The 16,951-nt window shown below is 44.0% G+C and overlaps 1 protein-coding gene across 1 annotated transcript in view; it reads right to left on the reverse strand.

Moving 5' to 3' along the window:
* Window positions 1-13,241: 13,241 nt before the first annotated feature.
* The window catches only part of LOC112253874 (zinc finger protein GLI2), a 71,030-nt gene continuing 67,320 nt past the window's right edge, over window positions 13,242-16,951 (reverse strand). The window contains exon 14 of the mRNA XM_024425935.2: window positions 13,242-16,856. Coding sequence (XP_024281703.1) covers window positions 14,467-16,856 — 2,390 coding nt within the window. The 3' untranslated portion in view covers window positions 13,242-14,466. The remainder of the gene's footprint in view (window positions 16,857-16,951) is intronic.

Below are 16,951 nucleotides of genomic sequence, written 5' to 3' on the forward strand. Positions count from 1 at the left end.
CTCCATCAGAGGCTCCGTTTCCCTTGGAGAACCCTCGGTTCAAACACTTAGTAAAAACAGGACAACTGAACTGACTGAGGCAAATGTTTCCAAGTCCTTGGCTGCTTGGCCGTCTAATGAACATTGCTCTGCTCAGGGGGTTTAAGGGGCTTGTTCCAGTGGAACGTCTGCGGTTCGGGTCACTCTAGTCGGTGATATTGGACAGATGGAGGGTCAGATGAATGGTCAGTGTCTAGCTTTGGTATGATGATACTGCTGTATATATTTATTGAAAGAAACAGCCGTAGGAAAGTATGTGCTTACAGAGAATTGTGCATATTGTAAATACAGTTGGAGTCAGAAGTTTACATACGTCTTAGCCAAATACATTTAAACTCGTTTTTTTCACAATTCCTGACATTTAATCCTAGTAAAAATGCCCTGTCTTAGGTAAGTTAGTATCACCACTTTATTTTAAGAATGTGAAATGTCAGAATAATAGTAGAGAATTTTTTTATTTCACATTCCCATTGGGTCAGAAGTTTACATACACTCAATTAGTATTTGGACTCCAATACCTTGACTTTGTTGTCCTTATGCCATTTTGCCACAACTTTGGAAGTATGCTTGGGGTCATTGTCCATGTCCATTGTCCAAGACCCATTTGTGACCAAGCTTTAACTTCCTGACTGATGTCTTGAGATGTTGCTTCAAAATATCCACATCATTTTCCTTCCCCATGAAGCCATCTATTTTGTGAAGTGCACCAGTTCCTCCTGCAGCAAAGCCCCCCACAACATGATGCTGCCACCCCTGTGCTTCACAGTTGGGATGGTGTTCTTTGGCTTGCAAGCCTCCCCCTTTTTCCTCCAAACATAACTATGGTCATTATGGCCAAACAGTTCTATTTTTGTTTCATCAGACCAGATGACATTTCTCCAAAAAGTACGGTCTTTGTGCCCATGTGCAGTTGCAAACCATAGTCTGGCTTTTTTTATGGCGGTTTTGGAGCAGTGGCTTCTTCCTTGCTGATCGTCCTTTCAGGTTATGTCGATATATGACTCATTTTACTGTGGATCTCCAGCATCTTCACAAGGTCCTTTGCTGTTGTTCTGGGATTGATTTGCACTTTTCGCACCAAAGTACGTTAATCTCTAGGAGACAGAACACGTCTCCTTCCTGAGCGGTATGACGACTGCGTGGTCCCATGGTGTTTATACTCGCGTACTATTGTTTGTACAGATGAACGTGGTACCTTCAAGCATTTGGAAATTGCACCCAAGGATGAAACAGACTTGTGGAGGTCTACAATGTTTTTTCTGAGGTCTTGGCTGATTTCTTTTGATTTTCCCATGATGTCAATGCAAAGAGGCACTGAGTTTGAAGGTAGGCCTTGAAATACATCCACAGGTACACCTCCAATTTACTCAAATGATGTCAATTAGCCTATCAGAAGCTTTTAAAGCCATGACATAAAGTTCTGACCCACTGGAATTGTGATACAGTGAAATAATCTGTCTGTTAACAATTGTTGGAAAAATTACTTAAAGTAGATGTCCTAACTGACTTACCAAAACTATAGTTTGTTAACAAGACATTTGTGGAGTGGTTGAAAAATGAGTTTTAATGACTCCAACCTAAGTGTATGTAAACTTCCGACTTCAACTGTATATACTAAATCGGTATAAAATGAGTACAGCAGTGGAGGCTTCTGAGGGGAGGACGCCTCATAATAATTGCTGGAATGGAGTCAATGGACTAACATCAACAAACCAATGGAGTACAGATATCAGGACACGTTATGCTGTTGAGAATACTATGTTGAATACATCCCACTGTGCACATGGCTGAATCAACGTTGTTTCCACGTCATTTCAATGAAATAACGTTGAACCAGCATGGGAATATACGTTGAATTGACAGCTGTGCCCAGTGGGATTGAAGCAAAGTTCAGGCCATCTTTCTCAAGGTTAGTAATGAGTCCTTATGATAGTGACCATCATCATATGGGATGTAAGACAATAACTCTCGGGAGGCCAAGGACAACGGGTGCTCTTGAAGGTGGACTCGTCCTAACAAACCAGAGAGGCGCGGGGGCCCTAGATAGCTGTCAAGTCCCCCAACACCCCAACCAGACATTAATGCAAATTATGGGCTGATTATTTAAACTTTAGAGGCTAGATCTGTCCTTTTTATTACAATTATCATCAGTCGGGGGGCTGCGTTCCGTCATCACAAAATAAACATCATCGATCATCCTTGTGGTGATTAGCCGGTGACAGGCATCGGGCTCTGGCTGCTTTGCATAACTGGGTTCTAATGCCGGGCAGTCCGGACGAGGGGCGAGGGGTGGAGAGAGCAAAAGAAGGACTATTTTTCATAGCCACGATTTTAGATATTGTCTGTCTGCAGAGGCCTTCTGTGAGGTTATTACTGTGCTGATAATCAGACAGGAGAAAAAGGGAGTGGGTTTTCTTTGGCGAGAGAGGCGATGTGGTGAGAGGATAGGAGAGCAGAGGAAAGGAAAAGGGGTTAAGAGAGGAACGGAGAGGAGAGGGGGAGAGGAGGCCAGCTCGCTCTCTGTAAGCAGCGTTACGTCACCATGTACTCATGCCCAACTCCAGCCCTGCTTTCCCAGCCAAAGCATGCGCTGCTCAGCCGCTGTAGCCCTGTTAAGTCCTTCCAACAAGGCTAGAAGGAGCCATACAACATGCCTGGTGCCTCAGCCAAGTTACTTTACATCAGGCTGTCTAATTGCTGTGGAAAATGATGTTGCATTTTCCTGCTTATTGAAAAGGCGTGTTAATAGCCACAGTGATTTATAAACTGAGAATGACTGTAGGTTTTATTCAACAAAAAAAAGAGGAAAATAATCATGTTTTGGAGCATTTTTACTTGGTAGATTTTTGGCAGGCGGGAATTATTTTCTCGCTAGGAAAACCATTAGCATGTGTTACTGTGGAGTTATTGCATCAGTCTATAAATCCATGATATCAGTAGCCTAGTCACTGTTAAATCCTTTTCACAAATAAGATCATTTTCTACATGGAGACATGAACTGTATCTATTTTCAATGGCTACAATAGTTTAAACTCTACTTTAAACAGTATAGTCTTTGCCACTGGAGGAACACAATCCCATCGTCAACAGGGACATGTACTTTCACCCTATGTAGCCAACACAGGGCTCCTTTGTTATTTTGGGCCTTAGCTACAGTACACTTTTGTTTTGAAATTCTGGGTTGAAGTGAACTTCCTTTCAGGGGAACCTGTCTTCTCAGACCGCAACGGAATGCAATCTTCAAACCAGCTATTCTTTGTGAAGATGTAGAAATATATTATTCATGTTTGAACCAAACCACCGTTACATTGTTGACCTTGTGTGCCATGCAGATCAAAGAGGGATGGTTCCTGTTTGGGTCTTGGCTCTCTGAGGGAACACGTCAAGAGTTTTGGGGAGGTTTACTCCGTTATGGGGTAAGTGGGTATGTTCTGGGAGAGATTGTCTTGACAGCTTCATGGTTAAGATATTCTGTGTCTCAACTGCATTCCCAGTCAAACCTTTATTTCACCTTCTCAAGCCAGCACTAGATGTAGAAAACAATGTACTCCACAGACTTTATTGTATGGCAGATGTAGGTTTTATGAAAGTTATTCTATTGAGGCCTTATGAAACATCCCTTTCAGTATAGATTTCTTCATGACAAAGTAAGAAACATTCAAACAAATACATGGAAAAGGTGCCCAAGTACACAGAAGTGAAATCCTCTGTCCTGATTGGAAGAATCTCAAATTAAATAGATTTTGTATCAGTTCTGCTCATTGAAATAGTTCTGTAGTAACCGTCTCAGGGCCTTGTTACTACTGTGTCCTTGCTCATCACAGTCCAGGGACAATCACACCATCAAGGGCATTAGCCCTTCCCTGCCAGTGATACAACACTACCACCATCCTGACTGTATAAACATCACCATCCACCGTTAGTCTGTCCCAGAGAGGGTGGTAAAAACACTGGATACCCTTTTAGTTGAATGCTGAACCTGACAATAACAGCAAAACTTCCGCTTTTAGCACTTGAAAGGTGTTCATCGTTTTAGGTGGGAAAACATCTCCGGCATGAGGCATCGCTTGACATCCTGGGTAGTGCAGGGCGAGAGAGGGGGAGAGAGAGTGTGACCACGGTCAAAGCACCTCTAGCATCTCTAGCCCAGTCCCATTGCAGTGTTGGTCAGTAGTGATCAGCTGTTGGACTCTAATATCCAGGCCCTTAGTAGCATTTCAGGAAAGTTCCAGGCTGAGACGGCGAGGGAGGGATGGGATTGATGGAGCGTGTTAAAACTCTGCAGATAGCGGGGTCTATGAGAGTCAGGAAGCCAGGGTAGTGGCAGCAGCAGAGGGGGGTCAGGAATGCCACCTTGCTGTTCACAGGACTTCCAGGTCTCCCATCTCTGGGGCTTCAGGAAGCACTCATTAAAAAAAACCTAGCCTGACTTCAGGTTCACCACACTGCCCCCTCATCCTCTCCTCTCCTCTCGATTTTGTACGAATACTAAATTGGACATTCCGTCATCCACATCAATAAATTACTATGCATCAAAATACCACTGATACCTATTTTTGTGTATAAACTTTCAAGGTAATGAGCATCACAATTGTTTTCCAAACACCTTATTGTGTGGTATTTCTCTCATAAACAATAAATATTACAAAGTCCCTTAAACAGATGGTAGGCTATTGAAAGACAGATGCTATTTTGCATAGCAACACATCATGAATATGTATGTCATATTAGTTAATGACACTGATGGCCTCGCAACCGATTGGATAAGCCTTCTCAACTGTTTTTGAAATACTAGGATACATATCCGGGATTATACTGATATACATTATTTAAAATGGTGCTGTGACGTTTGTGCTGCAATATTTTGATCAAATTTGCTGTTGATGTTTTTTCTTTGTCAAAATTAAAACCCAACACTGCTTTTGTTGGGAAACTGTATTGTCATATTCTATCACATTTGATTTATAAGAATCAATGAATACTTCTTGGTTTAAAAATGTTCAAAACTAAAATACTTCTACCCTTCCCATTGTATGTTCTCGTTTCCATCGCGTGATTAACACGGACAACAACTTCCCTTGACGCCCCCCTGCATCCTTTAACACTTTCTCCCCACCCCTATTGTCTGGGATTTAGGATGAATAGGTCCCCCAAAACCGCTGCATTTAAGCTGCAGAGCAGAGAGAAGAGAAAGCCTCCACTCCTTCTTGACAGACTGTTGTGTAAGTAGGTGGGTCCCAGGTGAAAGAGCCTGTTTTTGGGCTGTGGATGTGGGACCAAGCTGGACACTGTCGGGCCTCTGCTTGACGCAAAGACAATTTTTACCCTCTAATAACCCGTCCTTTCTTGCCTTCGTGAACTACTCGCCGCGATTTTAAAAGCCTATTTCTTCCACCAGTCATTTTCTTTCAAATCCATGAAGTGAGGTTAAAAAGTACACCCTGCCGGAGAAATGCACTTTTATTGGGACGCAGGGTTGGTGTTTCTGTGTGTTGAGGAGAAGGTGGACCTTCTGTATGAGGGTGCCTACTGCTTAGCCTCCTCTGCTTGCATAGGGGCCGTCTGCCACCAGAGTTCTGCTGAGCTGCTCAGAGCATCACAACTGGGACTTGGTGTTGTTGAACCTGCATCTGGAATCCATTTTCAGTAAATCTTTCAACTTTAAACCACGCCACCTGATTTTACATTCCCCACAAAGCTTTACAACATGACTGCGTGACAGAGGTGCTCACCAGTGGTGAGGAAAAGTACCCAATTGTCATACTTGAGTAAAAGTAAAGATATCTTCATAGAAAATGACTCAAGTAAATTCATCCAGAGAAATACTATTTGAGTAAAAGTCTAAAAGTATTTGGTTTTAAGGTTACTTAAGTATCAAAAGTAAATGTAATTGCTAAAATATAGTTAGGTATCAAAAATAAAAGTAAGTGCAAATCATTTCGAATGGCTAATTATAAGCAAATCAGACAGCACATTTTTAAAAATATATATATTTTTATATATGGAAAGCCACAGGCACACTACAACACGCAGACATCATTTATAAACAAAGCATGTGTGTTTAGTGAGTCCTCCAGATCAGAGGCAGTAGGGATGACCAGAGATGTTCTCTTGATAAGTGAGCGAATTGGACCATTTTCTTGTCCTGCTAAGCATTGAAAATGTAACGAGTACTTTTGGGTGTCAGGGGAAATGTATGGAGTAAAAACGACATTTTTTAGGAATATAGTGGAGTAAAAGTAAAAGTAGTCCTAAATATAAAGTACAGATACCTAAAAAAAAGACTTATGTCGTACTTTAAAGTACACACCCACGCACAAACACACACACACACACACACGGTCATACAGTATTGGTAGATACACACATTCAAACACGTATAAAATACAAGTTTGCAGCTATTTAAATCCATGAACTTTAAGACTTTATCATGAGTAAGACACCAGCTTTTGAAGTGAGTGACTCCCTCTCCCTCACTAACTCAGCCAGTGGGTGTCTTTCTTTCCCACTCCACTCTGACCTTTCAGCAGAGGTAGATTATGCAGGGAGCGTTGTTAATATTCACCAGGTACAGAGACATGGCCCTTGACGTCCTACTCTTCCTAGCCATTCTCCTCCAATTGGCTGTTTGGTGGTCCTATTGTAATGAGCAGATCAGAAGTCAGGAAGTCAGTAGGACATCACCATGAGTTATTAATATATTATTCATTCTCCTTATAAACCACCTCAGAAGGGTTTATGACTCCCAGGTTGCTGCACCGCTCACCTCAGTGCTGCAGGAGAATAATATTCAAGGAGATCTTTCTCTCTCTTTGGACCTTCTAAAACATGGATCATCAACTAGATTCAGCCGCGGGACAATTTTTTCTTGAGGGGGAGGGTCAGGGGGCAGGAACTCCATTTATATTTTATCATATTTGACTAAAACATAATAATTTCAAACCTTGCTTACATTTGTTTATGAGCACATACATGTACAGCTGAAGTCAGAAGTTTACATACACTTAGGTTGGAGTCATTAAAACTCATTTTACAACAACTCCACAAATTCGTTGTTAACAAAATACAGTTTTGGCAAGTTGGTTAGGACATCTACTTTGTGCATGACAAAAGTAATTTTTCCAACAATTGTTTACAGACAGATTATTTCACTTATAATTCACTGTATGACAATTCCAGTGGGTCAGAAGTTTACATACACTAAGTTGACTGTGCCTTTAAACAGCTTCGAAAATTCCAGTAATATATGTCATGGCTTTAGAAGCTTCTGATAGGCTAACACGGAACCCAAACCGGCTACGCGCGTGTGCCATCGTGCATAAATTTATTTTGCCCCCCCCACACCAAACGTGATCATGATCACGACAGGCAGGTTCAAATATCAAAACAAACTCTGAACTAATTATATTAATTTGGGGACAGGTCGAAAAGCACTAAACATTTATGGCAATTTAGCTAGTTAGCTTGCACTTGCTAGCTAATTTGTCCTATTTAGCTAGCTTGCAGTTGCTAGCTAATTTGTCCTGGGATATAAACATTGTGTTGTTATTTTACCTGAAATGCACAAGGTCCTATACTCCACCAATTAATCCATACGTTAAAAAGTCAACCGAATCGTTTCTAGTCATCTCTCCTCCTTCCAGGCTTTTTCTTCTCTTGACTTTATATTGCGATTGTCAACTTTCATAAATTAGGTGCATTACCGCCACCAACCTATTTTGTCTTTCAGTCACCCACGTGGGTATAACCAATGAGGAGATGGCACACGGGTACCAGCTTCTATAAACCAATAAGGAGATGGGAGAGGCAGGACTTGCAGCGCGATCTGCGTCAGAAATAGAACTGACTTCTATTTCTGCCCTTGGCAACTCAGACGCTCGCGAGCAGTGTGGGTGCAATAATTGAATAATATAGATTTCTACATTTATTTTGCCATGCTCGCGCACGCGATGCGAGCGGTTTAGTCAGCCTGTAATTGACATAATTTGAGTCAATTGGAGGTGTACCTGTGGATGTATTTCAAGGCCTACCTTCAAACTCAGTGCCTCAGGAATTAGATGTGTTCTGTCTCCTGGAGATGAATGTACTTTGGTGCGAAAATCCCAGAACAACAGCAAAGGACCTTGTGAAGATGCTGGAGGAAACGGGTACAAAAGTATCTATATCCACAGTAAAACAAGAAGCCACTGCTCTAAAACCGCCATAAAAAAAGCCAGACTATGGTTTGCAACTGCACATGGGGACAAAGATCGTACTTTTTGGAAAAATGTCCTCTGGTCTGATGAAACAAAAATATAACTGTTTGGCCATAATGACCATCGTTATGTTTGGAGGAAAAAAAGGGGAGGCTAACAAGCTGAAGAACACCATCCCAACCGTGAAGCACGGGGGTGGCAGCATCATGTTTTGGGGGTGCTTTGCTGCAGGACGGACTAGTGCACTTCACAAAATAGATGGCATCATGAGGAAAGGAAAATTATGTGGCTATATTGGAGCAACATCTCAAGACATCAGACAGGAAGTTAAAGCTTGGTCGTAAATGGGTCTTCCAAATGGACAATGACCCTAAGCATACTTCCAAAGTTATGGCAAAATGGCTTAAGGACAACAAAGTCAAGGGATTGGAGTGGTCATCACAAAGTCCTGACCTCAATCCTATAGACAATTTGTGGGCAGAACTGAAAAAGCGTGTGTGAGCAAGGAGGCCTACAAACCTGACTCAGTTACACCAGCTCTGTCAGGAGGAATGGGTCAAAATTCACCCAAATTATTGTGGGAAGCTTGTGGAAGGCTACCCAAAACGTTTGACCAAAGTTAAACAATTGAAAGGCAATGCTACCAAATACTAATTTAGTGTATGTCAACTTCTGACCCACTGGGAATGTGATGAAAGAAATAAAAGCTGAAATAAATCATTCTCTCTACTACTTTTCTGACATTTCACATTTTTAAAATAAAGTGGTGATCCAAACTGACCTAAGACAGGGAATTTTTAAAGGAATTGTGAAAAACGGAGTTTAAATGTATTTGGCTAAGGTGTATGTAAACTTCTGACTTCAACTGTATGTCTCTGTTATGTATGTCTCTGTTATGCTTGGGAATACTTTGGAACATATTTCCAAACAATTGAAATCACTTGGAGTGGATTTGCTGGTGTTTTTACAGTCTTATGTCTAACAATAAAGCATATAAACTTTTTTGTTATTGCTCAGAATCTAGTGTTTGACTCCAAGACAGGGCTCACTTAACATTGAACCACCATAGCTTCTTATTTAACTTCTTATTTCTCATCTTTTCTTTATTATATATACTTTTTATTTTATTAATTAAACATTTATGTTGATTGCTGCACTGTTAGCAAGAGCATACAAGTTAAGCATTTCACGTTAACTGTGCATTTGACAAAACGTAGCACTAAAATATATATTCATGTGCTGTTTTGACTTATCCTGTAATGTGGTTGTTTAACCATCATTGAGATCATATAATGACCAGGGATATCAAGCAGACATGGTGTCACTCAAAGCCAATGCTAGTTGTTGGGTTGAAATGGTGTCTCTGACCGATGGAGAATTCTGATTAAATGAATGATTGCAATGTTGCTGGTCCAATGAGCACCGGATCCACCCTGTCAAAGAAAATCTACTTTGTCACAAAGGAGATGGTGAAGGAGACTGCATGTCCTCTAACCCCCCTTACACTCCCTTGTGCTGCTTATCAAACACCACATTACACCATTCAAGCCCCAGCCGTGCATTATTACACATATTATTACATATTACATGCTAACAAGGCCGAATCTTCCCCACAAATATCCCTGCAGCTTTAGTTCCTGCTTGTGATGTCATCCTTGACGGATCATGCACGGAAATCCCTGATAGGGCATTCATTTTTATTAAAATAATATCATGTACGTTTCTCTGAATTCTAGCCGGGCCTCTTTGCCACTGAAAGACAACGTTCATTTATGAATCAATTTGAGTTCCCATGCGGCCAGTCAAACAGAGAGCAACACTGTCGTCGTGTAGACTGGCTGCCCATATATAAAATGTGCTGGTCCATCTGAGCAGCCTTGGCACAATCACATTTCAAACACAATAATTTCCCTAATAAGGACCAGCCCAAGCACTGCTACATCCTATATGCAGGGAAAACCATCATCTCCCCCCTCTCCTCCTCCTCATCGGGGGTGCTTGTGCTGACAACTTTGCGGTTGCTCGCTCGATCTCTCTCTCTCTCTTTCTGACAGAAGCCCCTGACACTACTTTGGGAGAGGAGAGCTTTGGTATTGTGCTATATCTAATTAACAACATCCAGGAGATGTAGGAGAGGCACTTCAAGTGTGTTGGCCCGGGTGTGTCTCATGCAGCAAATGCTCTTCACTCTGGAAGTTAAATGAGAGCGAGCACCAGTAGAGTGGAGCGGTGGGGGGGGGGGGCTGGCTGCCCCTCTTGGAAGCTCTCACGGGGGCCTGGTGAGAACGGAGAGACCCTCAGATCTCCGGCAGATCACTAACAGACATGTGTAGGCTCCTCCGCAGGGGGAAGTGTGTGTGTTGAGGCTGATCTGATGCACCACCGTGGATGGTGATGTTCTGACTAGGGGACAGAGGATGAAAGCCTTCTCTGATGAAGGTCTAGGGTGTTGCAGAAGACAAACTAGGTGTTCAGAATTTTTATCAGGCAGGGCTGGTTTAGTAAACTGTCACAGCACAATTTTACTGAGGTTAAAATGACAAATCATTACATACATAATCTTTTGCAATGCTTAATTTGTTGAATAATCAAATGCAATTGTTGTTCTATTCAATGACCCAAAGATGGTTGTTTTAGACCCCATGCTGAGCGATGTAAGGACTTACTCCTGTGTGGTAATTAAGGGGGCCTGCCTGCTGCCTGTAATCGAGCCAGCCTGTATCTGCCTGCTTGGTTAATTGATTGATTTTCCAGCATGGTGCTTGCAGCTCTTTGCCCTGCTCTCATTGCTCATCCAATCAGTCAAGGGCCTGTTCCAGAGGACAGCAGCGCTATATTAAAGCATCATTAGTACTGTGCTCCTCTCCTGGGCCTGTGCCTCAGTACACTGCTCTAGCACTAGTCCCATGTCCCACAGGTTTGACTGGATGGAGATGATGTATCTCAGTTGTCTGTGGATGTTCCAGGTCCAGTGGTCAGCAGCGGTGGAGACCAGTCCAGACCAGTGCCAGTGTTAGTCAGCATGTAGCTGCCCCGCTGTGCCGTGTGCCAGACTGTCTGTGGCTGATGTTTGTGGGCAGCTGTATGGAGAGTCGTGTGTGTGTTCTGAATACCTTGTCACTCACAAGGAGACCCTGTAAATCACATTCCTCTCCCCTTGGGGACTGAAGAATGCAGGACATGCTGTAAAACGCATACTTCGAAAGCCCTTTTAATTCACAACAGACGTGTCTGCTTTACTGCAGGGTTTAGAGGGACATGCTTTCCTTTGAGGGCCCTGTGACGAGAAAGGGTTGAAAATGAACTTGGCTAATAATATCACAGAGGACTGAGGACTTACTGAGGACTTACTGCACCGTTGGTTACTGTTTCTGTGACTGAGAACCGAACTGGTACTTGTGGACATCGAGCTAGTGTTAGGGTTAGGGGGTTGTGGTTGAGGCTTAGGGTTGAACCAGGATGTGGACATGAAGCTAGGCTTAGGGTTGAACCGGGATGTGGACATGAAGCTAGGGTTAGGGTTGAACCAGGATGTGGACATGAAGCTAGGCTTAGGGTTGAACCGGGATGTGGACATGAAGCTAGGGTTAGGGTTGAACCAGGATGTGGACATGAAGCTAGGGTTAGTGTTAAACCAGGATGTGGACATGAAGCTAGGGTTAGGGTTGAACTGGGGTTAGTGTTAGGGTTGAACTGGGATGTGGACATGAAGCTAGGGTTAGGGTTGAACCAGGATGTGGACATGAAGCTAGGGTTAGGGTTGAACCGGGATGTGGACATGAAGCTAGGGTTAGGGTTGAACCAGGATGTGGACATGAAGCTAGGGTTAGGGATGCTAGGATTGAGGTTGAGGCTGGTGCCTCCTGTAATAAACCTGGGTTCTTTTGAAACATCTCCAGATTTCTAAGGACCAAAGTTTTTTTCCCCTCAATGTCTGCCCAATATAGACGATGTGTTTGTAGTCTATGCATACTGCACAAGTCAGTGCATCTCCCTATTATCATACTATTAGATCTACCAATATATTGAGGTGTTGCTAATTTATGACTTGAGTCTCACTAACCCCTTTACTGATACAACTTCATATCCTCGGGCTATTTTCTCGCTTTCATTTCTGAGAGAATAAGGAATTCCAGTGGCAAAAGCTCTCAAAAACTTCAGATCAAACGTATTCTCGGCTGAATTAGCTGTCAGAATAAAATCATTTGTTCCTCAGCGCTAACACTCTGCTTGACGCTTTGTCCCTCCCTGGACCTCACTCTCACTCTTTCTCTCTCTCTCTCCAACTGGTGTGTGTTTTATGTGGTTTCAACAGGCATTTCCTTTGGGCTAATCTGACAATGCTAATGTTGGACTACACACAGGCTAACTTTTTAAACTGCTCTGTATGCGCTCTGCGCTTTTACAAGTGTGTCCTTTCTCATCTGTTTCTAGAGTGAAACTAGTATTGTGTCCATGCCAACATTACAAGCAGGGGCAAGACAGGGTCAGAAGAGCCTATTTCAAAGCCTCCATAATCACCTTGAAAGATAGCCGGTGTCTTATAAATGTCTGATATGATAGGATACGGTGTGGAGGGGAAAAAATGCTTTGTTGGCAGCAAGGAGGGAGAGAACTTGTGTGGCTTCAAAGAAGACATTTTTTCTCCTGAATTATTTAAGCAATCAACACTCATATACTTCTAAGATTAAAGGAGATTAAAGGAGAGGTTAACAAAGAAGAGTTCACAACTCTCTGATGTACCGGCTACTGTCTATTGTGTCGACTGTCTCCATGTTCAGTTTAGAACCAAGGAGTGGGAAATACAACAAGGTACCATTTATATTGTGGCGGGGATTTCTGTACTTTACTTTTCTAGGTAAGTGTAACATGAATTTACAGGCCAATTTGAATTCAATCGGCCTGGTACTGTATATGAGAGAGCTAAAACAACGCAACCTCATTTCAAACATGTCATACTCCATGAGAAAAAACACCCATGGTTTGAAATAACTCACCAGACAGCAATTCTGTAAAAAAACAAAAACAATATTGTATTTCATAAAAATGTACAAAATATATATACATATCCAACAGAACAAAGTTGCATGGAAGTATACAAAAAAAACTTTGATTCCTAATACTCTATGATATCTTATTATCCTCGTCATCATCAAGGACTGGAGAAAAATCATTTGAGACTGAAAAGGAGGATCCTTTTTCCCTTTTCGATTTTATCCTAATTCATCACCAAGCGTTAATGGCAATGTTATCACCCCCAGAATACGTATCATATCAAGTATTTGCATATTATTTTGAAATTGTTGCTTAATTCCAGTCACAACTTGTCCCCGACACTGAGACGTCACTGTTCATCTCAATAGTCCAACTCAACCAAACAGACAAATAAGACAATGGCTCATATCGAAGACACTGTATGGAAATAGACCTGACATGACTAAATAGATTAGAAAAAGATTTCTTCTGACTCTATTGAATTATTTAATCATTTTTCTCCCATATTTTTCTTTTTTTTTAGCAATTTCACTGACAGAATGTTTTTTAATGAGTTTCAAATAAGATCTGAAAGAAAGAATCAAATCATTTTAGATCAAGTCATTTACACTATTTACATATATACGTGTGTCTTTAAGATCGAAAAATCCCAAATCCGTATCATACAGAAGGACTTGGTTGCGTTTCAACGTGAACTGTGTCATATGCTCGTCTTGCATATTCTGCGGCATAGCCAGGCACTTGGTAAACTTGTTTTACTGCAGAACTGCACACTATCTCATGTACAACATTAACAGAATTGTGCTGTGGATTACATTATACTTACTTACTCATCTAAGGCAAAATATGGCTTCTCAATAGATATGAAATCGCCATATTAGCTTCATAATGATACTGTACAGGATAATACAATAAGTAGCACAAACATAGTGGTGTTTTAGCATGAAGTCTTCAGAATCTCATAGGTTCCTTAGTCTCTGGTGGTCGTCAAAGTTCTCCAATGAGGTGCTTAGTGTTCAATCACATGGTCAGGAGGACCTCTGCAACAATGTTAACTAGTAGGTCCCCCTCTTGTCATTCACACAGTCAGTTTAAACTCTTGGTGGTAGATATACTATCGTTCATAGAGCTTGGGTCACAATAGGTCATTTCTTTTAACACACGTTCTGGGCCAAATACACCAAGGTAGGTACCCTGGTTTTACCTGTGTCTGCCTTCAGTGTATTTGGGATCGTCCTTATGACATCATGTTGAGGAACTTGTTCTCTTCTGCAAGCGCGGTGAGCAGGGAGCTCATATCGCCGATGGCCATGTTGCTTCCCCCTGCAGGGAGGGGCAGGGAGGGCAGGGTGACAGAGTTCCGGGGGGTGGTGAGTCTGGAGGAGGTCTGGGACAGACTCTGGAGGATACTGGGGCTGATGGTGCCTGACATCAGGCTGGAGTGGTCCCCGTCATCCAGCATGGTGTCAAAGTCAATCTGGGGCTCCTCTGCCCCTGTCCCATTGGACGAGTCCACCGTACTGGAGACCTGGTTGCTTACTCCCGGTGAGGTCATGGCGGTCTCGGTGCTGTCTGAGGGACATTGAAGAACGTCCACTACTGATGATGCCATCATCTGCATGTTGACGTTTCCGTTTGGCTCAAACACGTGTATCTGTCCTGTGTAGTACATAACATTGCTGTCCTTGTTGTTGCCATTGCTGCAGTGATTGCCAATTGAGTTTTGTCGCTGCATTGTCATTGACCCTGAATGCTGTTTGCTTAGAGACTTAGGTTCTGTGGGCGGCCTTGGCTGGAGGAGTATTTGACCTCCATTTTGGATGGGAAGCTGAACCTGGGACGCTATATTATACTTCTGTGAGATCATCCGCGAAGAATTCACACCGCTATCCTTAAATGTGACTTGAGACGATTGACTCCCCCCTGGCTGCGCCCCCAGCCGGCTGTTCTGCGTGTCTACAGTGTGCACCGTCTGTTGTTGTTTACTGTTTTGGCTCAACTTACGCAGAGTGCCACCAACTGCCATACTACTACAGGAGGACCGCTGGTTCGCGTTAGCGGTAGCATCGCTAGGACCAAGACCCTGGTTAAACCCATGCCCGAGACTCACTGGTTCATTGAGGTTAGCATTAGCGGGCTGCTGTTGCTGTAGGCTCTGTTGCTGGACACAGCTCAGCCTCGAGTCCGCCTTCTGCAGCTCTATGTATCTCCCCTGCTGGGCTGCGTGAGCCAGGTTGTGGATCATCTGTGCAATGTGTTGGTTGGAGTTAAGATTCTGATTCTGGAACGAGACAAAGTTCTGTTTCTGTTGGACCATGGCGAGGTTTGGGTTGCTTCGACCGAACGGCAGCTGTTGACTTGGGTTGTGAAGAGCTTCCACAGTACCTGAGCTGACCTCGTTCCACTGCACCGGCATGGTGCTTGTCTTACTGGGTAAGGAGGGGAAAGACTGTTGCGGATTGCCTGAGCTTAGGGCACAGAAGAGGGGCATGGTTTGTGGTGCAGACGAGGGGTTCATATTCATATTGGTGTCCACCACAGCCATCCTTTGCTGGTGGTAAAACTGCTGTTTCTGCTGGGGGTTAGGGTTTATTGTGTTTCCACGGAAACCACATTGTGCTTGTCGGTTGTACCCGTTGGCACAGTCTGACTCTCCAGCTCCGCCCTGAGAGGCGATGTAGTGAACGACGTCATCCGGAAGTACCATCATCTCCTCCTCACTGTTGTTGCGACTACCGCTCATGTCGCCGGCCATGGTCTCCATGGCCACGTTCTCAGAGATGCTGGGCGGCCGGGGGCAGTAAGGGTATCGCTGCAGACTGCTGTCGGAGCGCGGCTGGTGGCTCTGGGGCGCCAGGTGGCGCCGCTCGGCTGCAGACGGGGCCTGGTTGGGCTGGGAGGCGTGTGGGTGGAGATTCTGCATGTTGCCCGTGCTGTTGTAGCGCTGCACCTGAGGCTGATGGGACAACGGGTCCAGGGGCAGCGGTCGGGGGACGGGGTCGCTAGCCCGACGGGGAATGTTGGACGGAGCTTCGTGGGGCATCATGCTGCGGCCGTTATAGCCTCCCATATCGCCGCTGCAGCGCCTGGGAACACCACTGGGGGCAATGGGGTTGAAGGAGGAGTAACCAGACAACGAGTCTCCCTGGGAAGCATCCCTGTAGAGGGCCATGCAGGTCTTGAGACTCATCCTCTCCATGTTGGGTAGAGGTGTGGGTGGGGCTCCGCCTGTAGCCGCCGCATATTTAGCCTTGAGGTGGTAGTGCTGGGCGGGGGTGAGGCTGAGGTGACTGGGCAGCCCTCCCCCTCCTCCACTCTGGCTGGCGTTGCTGGACCTCCGGGACAGGTCTGTAGAGATGGGGTCGTAGGAGCCGGTGGAACTGATGTTGTGGTGGCGGTGGCCACTGAACGTGGAGGCGTCGCTGGAACGGCGGCTGTAGTGGCAGGGGGAGATGCCAGAGGAGCGCCGGCTGATGTATGCAGAGGAGACGGTGCTGGTAGCGCTGTCCCTGCGCTCCATCAGATGGTCCAGCTGGTTCAGGACAGTCACCTTACTGGAACACAGCTCACTGAGGCTGAGGAACGATCCAGGCCCACCATCCATATTTCCTCTCTCCAGAAGGGACCCTGAAGAGAAGAAAAATGGATTTCACACAGGAGAAATATAGTCTGAGTGGTTTTCTGAATGTACTGAATACTCAAAAAGGATAATTATGAGAACA

This window comes from Oncorhynchus tshawytscha, linkage group LG07, assembly GCF_018296145.1.
Source record: "Oncorhynchus tshawytscha isolate Ot180627B linkage group LG07, Otsh_v2.0, whole genome shotgun sequence".
Classification (NCBI taxonomy): domain Eukaryota; kingdom Metazoa; phylum Chordata; class Actinopteri; order Salmoniformes; family Salmonidae; genus Oncorhynchus; species Oncorhynchus tshawytscha.